General features: G+C 38.7%; 1 protein-coding gene across 5 annotated transcripts in view; it reads right to left on the bottom strand.

The window, feature by feature from the left end:
- Nucleotides 1–703: 703 nt before the first annotated feature.
- Nucleotides 704–7,998, bottom strand: part of rapgef4a (Rap guanine nucleotide exchange factor 4a) — a 37,009-nt gene continuing 29,714 nt past the window's right edge. For all 5 annotated transcript variants that reach the window (XM_044216754.1, XM_044216753.1, XM_044216755.1 and 2 more), the window contains 16 exons: nucleotides 7,818–7,903; nucleotides 7,334–7,412; nucleotides 7,057–7,207; nucleotides 6,019–6,107; nucleotides 5,787–5,817; nucleotides 5,605–5,683; nucleotides 4,509–4,655; nucleotides 3,474–3,571; nucleotides 2,950–3,075; nucleotides 2,577–2,755; nucleotides 2,374–2,464; nucleotides 2,248–2,298; nucleotides 1,948–2,035; nucleotides 1,770–1,834; nucleotides 1,625–1,679; nucleotides 704–1,467 (listed from right to left, as the gene is read on the bottom strand). In XM_044216754.1, the coding sequence (XP_044072689.1) occupies nucleotides 1,340–1,467; nucleotides 1,625–1,679; nucleotides 1,770–1,834; nucleotides 1,948–2,035; nucleotides 2,248–2,298; nucleotides 2,374–2,464; nucleotides 2,577–2,755; nucleotides 2,950–3,075; nucleotides 3,474–3,571; nucleotides 4,509–4,655; nucleotides 5,605–5,683; nucleotides 5,787–5,817; nucleotides 6,019–6,107; nucleotides 7,057–7,207; nucleotides 7,334–7,412; nucleotides 7,818–7,903 (1,543 nt within the window). In that variant the 3' untranslated portion in view covers nucleotides 704–1,339. The remainder of the gene's footprint in view (nucleotides 1,468–1,624; nucleotides 1,680–1,769; nucleotides 1,835–1,947; nucleotides 2,036–2,247; nucleotides 2,299–2,373; nucleotides 2,465–2,576; nucleotides 2,756–2,949; nucleotides 3,076–3,473; nucleotides 3,572–4,508; nucleotides 4,656–5,604; nucleotides 5,684–5,786; nucleotides 5,818–6,018; nucleotides 6,108–7,056; nucleotides 7,208–7,333; nucleotides 7,413–7,817; nucleotides 7,904–7,998) is intronic.

Here is a 7,998-nt window from a genome sequence, read left to right as displayed (position 1 = left end):
TTTTTCTTATTTTTTCTTATTTTTACATAAATAAAGGACTTGAATACTCCGTCTTCAGTTCAACAGTCTGAGACATATAAGCAACACAGGGTTCACTACAGATTTTTTGATGTTTCATGCAGATTAAATCTTAAAAATACAATACATTTAAGGAACTTTAAAAGCTGTTAAGCACAGACTCTTTTCCCAAGATGTGGAGAATGTACAGTATAAATTGACCTTTCAGTTCTGTTTTATCATGCCATTGTAAACCAACAACACAAATGATCCCATGTGTTCCTGGAAATGAATGGTACCAAATGGATGTTTACCCTCAGATAAGATTAAATGCACTAAATTCTAAATTTGGGATGAGGATTAGACTTCACTAATATTTTACTTTAATCCAGGAGCTTGTGAGTAATTCTGACTTCTGACTGGAGGTTTCTCTCCTTCTCTTGCCTTTAATATTTTGCTCCTCTCCTCCTCAATCCTCTCAAATGAAAATATCTACTAAACTAACTAAACAACTCTGGCACTACTAACTATGCTCCTGGTTCTTGAAACAGAACCTATTTTATTGTATGGGAAATCAAACTGCAACCTACAAATGTTATGCTATTTTAACATGCCATGATTGTAAACATTATTATTAATGATGTATTATTAAGTTATGTATTATGTAGTGATGAAATGGCAAAACAAAACAATAATGGCAATATGATGCACAAATACATCTAAAATATTTAATACTTAAAGCACACAAAAGGTTTTCAGACATTTACTGTATCTCAGACTTCCACAGATAAATGTGCTCACATGAATAAAAAGTCAAACAATCATAATAGTTCTTTGCATGCTGAGGTCAAAATAAATACCTGTATACAGTTTACAACACATAAGGTTCTCACAAACTTAAATATGTATAAATATTGTTTGATACAAAAGATACGAAACAACTGAATATCAGGAATATCAAGACTTGGCATTTTTAAAGCATCAGCATCACATAGTGTTTACGTCTGAAATGTTAATCTAATGAATGAGATCCCCCGCCCCCCAAAGATTGTTAATTTCTTCAATTGTCGCTCTTGTTTGACTTGGAGATGATGGTGATATCTGCAGCAGTGATATGAGAGGTACTTCACCCACCAACAATTACTGTTGTTAAAATATCACAAATGACAGTAATAAAAGGCTTAACAAGTCAGGCAACAGCCTCTGAAACAATATCTCATTATCTGATACATCATTAGGTCCTCCATGGGATTGCCTGTATTGGAGTAAATTCATCCCAATGCAAGCACATGCCATGTAGTGAAGCAGCATCAGAGCGTAACATTTCTGTCCCTGAGTGGTTTCAAGACCTGCGGGGCTCAAGTCCATGAGAGAGCTGAGTAAGCGTCCTTTGGTTGTCGATCACGTTGAGCTGACGTACATAAGTGCGAACTTCTGGGTGGTTCTTGCTGGCCAGAGGGGAATCTGGACCTGATTAAATTGGAAAGATGAGTAAAAATGGTTTTAAAAAATTCATCAACAAAAAAAAACTTAAGTCTAAGGTAAATGTATTATTTGTTATCAAACCATTTGATATTTCACCCCAGTTTTCATCATTATGAAATAAACGATTGGGATGCACACTTACTGAATGGTTGGCTCCTACAGAATCTCACTATCTTCAATGTGTTAGCTATCATCCGCTGAAAGACAAAGAGCTACAATCAGCAACAGATATCGGCAATTAACTGAAAGGCACTAACTGACAATAATCTGCACCTTCAGAGCCTCACCATTTTCTCAAAATTGACCAAATTGTCGATAAACGTCTTGTTGCCCTCATGAGTGAATGTCATGTCTGGAAAAAAACAAGGACTATACAGTAAGTGAAGTAAGAGTGAAGGGAAGACAAATTGTTTAGACAGTTGAAGCTGTTGTGACATACAGGTCAAAATGATAAATGACTCTGACCTTTGATCAGCAGCGGCATGAAGGGAATGATGGGAGGCTCCAGCTTGGCAACTGTCAGTCGGTACGCCCGGTGGTTCCTGGACGGGTCCTGTGGAAACAATCACACTGTTCTGAGATCTGCCGTCACTGTGTTAAACAGATCCATCACAGTCCCAGGGCGAGGATGATGGTGCTAAATGCACACTTGACCAGCTGACAGTGCAAGAATGCTGATTTTCAATTCAGCATATGCTTGGACAGAAAACACTACAACTCAAAGATGGAACGCTTTGAAGTACAAAATACGTGGCTTCAACTTACCATGAAGTTTTCAAATTCCACGTAAAACTTCTTGAATTTGCTGGGAAGTTTCTGTGAAAACAGACGACACTGATGGTTAACTTGCAGTTAGGATAAGAATAATTTTGACTGTGGACAGGTACCCACCTCCCAGGTCTGACTCAATCTGCACACTGCTGGGTTACTCAGTCCCATGATGACAGCAAAGAAGGCGTTCAGATTCCTGTACTCCTTGCAGCTTTGACAGAAAACATGAAAAGGTAAGTTGGAGCAGCAAATAAACAAAAACTGCGTCAACTAGGTCAAAGAAAACAGAGGGCAGAATAGACAGTGAAACAAGGTCCACTTACTGGGCGGCAATCTTGATGAACTTCTTGAGGAGCTGCACCCTCTTGCTGAGCTGAGAACACAGACACATCTCTGTAATCACCCAGAACTGAATTTCATTAAACCTCCTCAGGAACAGGTCCAGGTTCACAGTGGTTTTCTTGAAGTTTTGCCTCCCAAATGTGTGGTAGATGAGTTCAAGCTGTTGGACACCAAAGAAAACCACAACTGATCTTCTTGTGAACAAAATAGTGGATCAACTGAAGGTAAACCAAACCAAATTAACTTTAATTTATGCTATAACATTAAAACAGGTGTACTATCAAATGACAACCTTATAGGAGACATCATATAATAAATGACTTCTGCTAATGGCACCTGGTCTCACAGTCATACCTCATGTACACAGTGAAAAAGCTCCCAATCATAGGAAGTCATGTGGTATGCCACATCCTTAGAGCTCATTAACTCAAAGCTGGCCAAGAACCCTGCAGAGGGACCCTCCTGCTCAGGTAAAGGGGTCTAGAAAACAAGAAAAAACAGCCTTTTATATTTGATAATCATGTAATCTACTGTTTTGAGAAAATGTTAAACAGAAGTAAAAGAAAAGATAGGACAAGAAGGCAGCTGAGCTGCTTATAAGAGTAAATACTGTAGTTTGACTTTACAATATATACATAAAAACATTCACATAGACATAATATATAATTCTGCACATTCACTAGGTTTCTTAAAAGCTAGCTGGATTCTAAAAGCATGGAAGACAAATGTACAACATATAATATGAAAAAAGTATGTTTAGAACAACAGATTTCAGGGTAACAGATGCCGGACAGCTCTGCATAGGGTTTCAGTGAACCCTCTTTTATATGATGAGAATGTGCTGCGTAATGTGTGTTTTCTGGGAGAGATTAACCCACCAAAGAATCCAACTGATCCCTCCGGCAGGCAAACAGCCGTCCGTTTATGCTGAGTGTGGAGAACACTGAAACATCATTGGGCTTGAAGATGACTTTCTCTGTAGAACAAAAACATAACACACAAGGGTTCAAAAAGATTAAAATATTTGTAATTGTCTTTTCATGGAAAATGTTGCACACCATCAATTTAATGTAATGTTAGATTCCATAAAACAACTCCAAAAAACACAAAACACCCAAATCAAATGAACGACAAAGTGAGGAATCTTGCATCTTTTAGCCATTCAGCTTGTTAGCATAGTCACTGGGAGTAAGTTAGCACGCTGATGTTAGCATTTAGCTCAAAGCACCTCTTTACAGGTACAGAGTACTAGTGTGGCTGCAGACTTTTTCATTCATTTTTAAAGAAATATGTGTGTTTGTCTGCTGCTACCTTTTTTAATTTCTAAAAATACTGAACAAAGTGGTTGTGGTAGTACTCGTGAAGTCTCAAGACTCTCACACTGAGAGATGATGATGGTATTGGACAACACCATATATTATAATATCATACTATCTGTCCTACAAGAGCTCTTTCATGCTACATTATACACGTGTGGAAGCTAGTGGCAGCCTGTATTTTTCCTTGCAAAGCCAAAGTTCAATGGTTAGAGATACAGTATATAAGCTCCATGATAATTAACTCCAAGCCAGAGAGCAGCTACTGTATAGCTCTGTATTTGTTTATTAACCTTTGATGCAGGTTATGCAAAGACAATGCAGAGACAATGGAACATCACTACAGTAAGAAGCAGCCACTAGCAACAACAGCCTCATGCTGAATGTTATGAGAAAAACTGAGCTCAGGTTTTTTCTCAAGCTGCTTTAAATGCCATTCTTTAGCACCTACTGTAGCAGCCATTCACAGTTGGCAAATGCAAGGCAGCTAATTTCTCACTAAATCAGCCGGGGATTCATTAGTATTACACTCTGCATGGGCTCTCCCTTGTGTTGTCTCCAATCATTTGATTAACATGTAGCTGCTGCCGCTCTCACCTCCTGCCGAACTGAGGTTGACCAGGAGCAGGTCCTCCGCTGACCCTAGCTTGTCAGCCACAGCACCAATGACTTCCCTGACAGAGGCGGCCACAGGGACACGGATTGTTGTGTAGGTGTGGTCACAGCAGTAGACTTTGAGCAGAACTGGAAGCATGAATCAGAGTGAATATATGACTGTCAGCAAGAAGGAATGAAGGAGCGGTAAAGCAGTACCTGATAGTAGCAGAGACAGATTAATGCAATGGTTCTGAATCTAGGGGTCACTAGATAAATCTGAGGGGTCATGGGACGATTCACAAGATAGGAAAGAAGAAAAAAAAACATATTTATACAAATTTTGTTTATTTTTCTGATTTTTCTCTAATCTTTGCTTTTTTGTGAAATTCTGGATAGTTTTACCTAAATGAAACAAAAACACATTGCTTTATTTTAAGTGGTCACAAGCCAAAAAGTTAGGATTCACTGATTAGGATTAAAGCTTCCTATGTCCAGCCAGATATGTTAAATGTGAACTGACCCCAGGTAAGCATACGTTAACATACTGTACATGTACATGTGTGTGACTGTGCAGAGAAAAGAGGTGAACCGATGACTCATTTCCTCTTACTCAGAAAGAAAAGCCACACTAAACAAGGAAATCCTTTCTGCTAACAGAACTGGGTTTGTAGTTTTACATGGTTATCAGTAGCAGGTAAATGGCAAATCACTGATATATTAAGCACCAAACATTAATTCAGTATATCATCTGGAGACAGATTGGAGAGACAAATTGAAGAACAAAAGATATTCAATCAAATTCCTCATTGAGTCTCTGAGTACAAGTTTCAAATAGTCTCTCTATGAAAATATGCACTCTCATATAACCAATGCACTAGATAGCACTGACATCGTCTGCTGCTTTAAAATGTACAAAAACACTATCTCCCTCAAACATGAGTGTTTTTCTAATGAATACCTGGTGAGGTAAAGACATTGATAAAAAAATGTTTCCAATAGCAGATATAATGTAACAGTGACAGACACACAATATACTGAATGTGATCCTTAGACAAACCTTCTATCATGCACTGACCCAAACATGTCCTTTACTCACTTTCATCATTACTCTTGATGGGCTGACGTTTCTGAAGCTTCTCATCTCCCATACTGAACTGCCGCAGTAGGACTTTGTGCTGCGACAAAGTTTAACAGATTCAGGCATCTGAACGTTTTCACACAACACAACAAAATCTACAAATAAACTTTAGTTTGAAAGGAAAAGAGTCAGTGTCTCACCTTTTTCTGTGAGACTCTGGCATCTTCAGCGCTAAAACATGGACAAATAAGCAACACTTAAAGTTACGTTTGTTTGTTCATCTATCTATAAAACCTGAAGAGACAGCACATTGCTTTTAATTGTGAGCACATACAGGAGGATCGTGGTGACTACAAAATGATAAATACAGATGGCCAGTTTTAAGATTAAGATTCATTCATCTCACAACCCCTTAAAAAAACGCTAACTTACTTTCGCTTTACAATCCTCTCCAGTTCTGTTAGTTGATCCCTGAGGGCTGGAATCACTTTGGCATCATTAGATACTGCCAAGAGAAACTCCTGCAAAACACAAGAAACTCTGAATAAAAAGAAGACTCAAAAGAAGTATTAAAAGTAAATAAAAAGTCATAAGAGTTTCAAGGTTTAGTAATGTAGCTGGGGTGGAGTGCTGGAAAATTTCTCCTGCTGGTACCATTCTTCAAAATGTATAAATCACTGATGTATCAGGCACCACATATTCATTCAGTATTACATCTGCACAGAACAAACATGTAAATGCAGTAAATATTCATCATCCGGCCTTATTGCTCAGGGCAGCCAATAAGTATAAACTACATAAACAATCAGTACAACTGTGCGTACATTATATCATGTTGTAAACATTTAATAGGAGTCATTTTTATTGCCCAAACCAACAGGATGCCCACCTGTGGCTTTGCTTGTTATTTTCATGAAATAAACCTGCTTTATACCGCGGTCACTGTGAATTCTCTATTCTGATTGGTTGGCAGGTGTCCATTTATTTCTACTAACTGGACAATATAACTGCACACCTCTGATGCAGGTGTTTGTTTGCTGTTGTAAATGAAGGTGCCAGTAGTAAACTCTAGGTAAACAGACAGTGACAGTGAGACTTGGAGACGAGTAGTGTTATTTGTGTAAGCAATATAAAAAAATAGACATTTGATATTTGTGTGTGTTGTTGGGTATTGTTCCCTATTTGACCTTCCTCCCTAACTGCATTTGTATACAATATTTACACGACTGTTATTGTATACTTGTTTTACAAAAAACTTTCAATCCAATGAATGTTTTATGTCTCCTCTGACTTAAATTGTTTCATGTTGTTGTTCTACAACATCATACACTGTCACTGACAGACTAAAATAAAATAAAAAAATCTAATAGAAGCACTGACTTTACATTGATTATTATATTGCATTATTATTATACTGTACCAATATCAGTAGTCATGTGGTTATATTGTTACTAATAACTATAGGCTAACCTCTAGGAAGGCCACCGAAACGTCCTCCTCATGCAGGTTATCTCCATGTACAGCAACCCACTGCATCACCAGGCGGATCACCCTGCGCTTGTTGTTAAGTGTGTAGTCCATCTTCTCCTGTTCAGAGCCCTGCGAGGCCTGGGCATGGTAGGTGCACAGCAGTTAAGATCAAAACAAGCGCAGAGTAGGAAGGGGTTTTATTTGTTTTTTTACAGCTCAGTTTCACAGGGGTGGAAGGAACATTTAACCACATTAGGAAACAGTGCTGAAAGGATATTGGGCCATCAACACTGGACATAGTTGACTGTTTGGGATGAAGACACAGTGCATGAGCACAAAGTCATCTAAGGCTGAGTCTGTGACAAAAAAAAGAAAGAGAAGGTTATGTCAAACACCTGTGAAACCAGTGTAAGAGCAGATCAAAGAGTGTCCCGAGCCATCAGGCCTTGATCCACATGGCCCTGTCTCTGTCACCTCTGCAGGCAAATGAAAACCATATGCATCCACACAAGCGAGTGTAATTAGATCAGCTCTGTGATGTGTGGTTAATTATAGATGAGAACAAACAGGTCAGTGCAGAGCAGCAGGCAGAGGACAGAGGAGAGAAAAGCTGAGCCAGAAAAAGAATAAATATACTGCACAGAAGAAAACCCTTCACAGTAAATGATCATCATATTGATAGGTTGTATTAGATGGCACTAATCTGACATACTGAAAGTCGCATGCTGAGTAGTACCTGACTCTAGCAGGTATAGCAGTACCTGACTCTGTGAATTGAGAATCCAATCGCATCATTTCGAGGAGGTGCTCCAAAATCTTCTCCGGAGTCCCCGACATTACCCTGTATCTGGAGCAACGCAGAATAAAACACACCCTTCACTAATCAAGAAACACTGGCTCTTATGCTTAATGACACGGCTATGGCCCTCGACTGATTTGTGT

Source organism: Siniperca chuatsi, linkage group LG12, assembly GCF_020085105.1.
Source record: "Siniperca chuatsi isolate FFG_IHB_CAS linkage group LG12, ASM2008510v1, whole genome shotgun sequence".
NCBI classification, from domain to species: domain Eukaryota; kingdom Metazoa; phylum Chordata; class Actinopteri; order Centrarchiformes; family Sinipercidae; genus Siniperca; species Siniperca chuatsi.
Note: the sequence above shows the minus strand (reverse complement) of the source record. Positions and strands in the feature narration are given on the sequence as shown.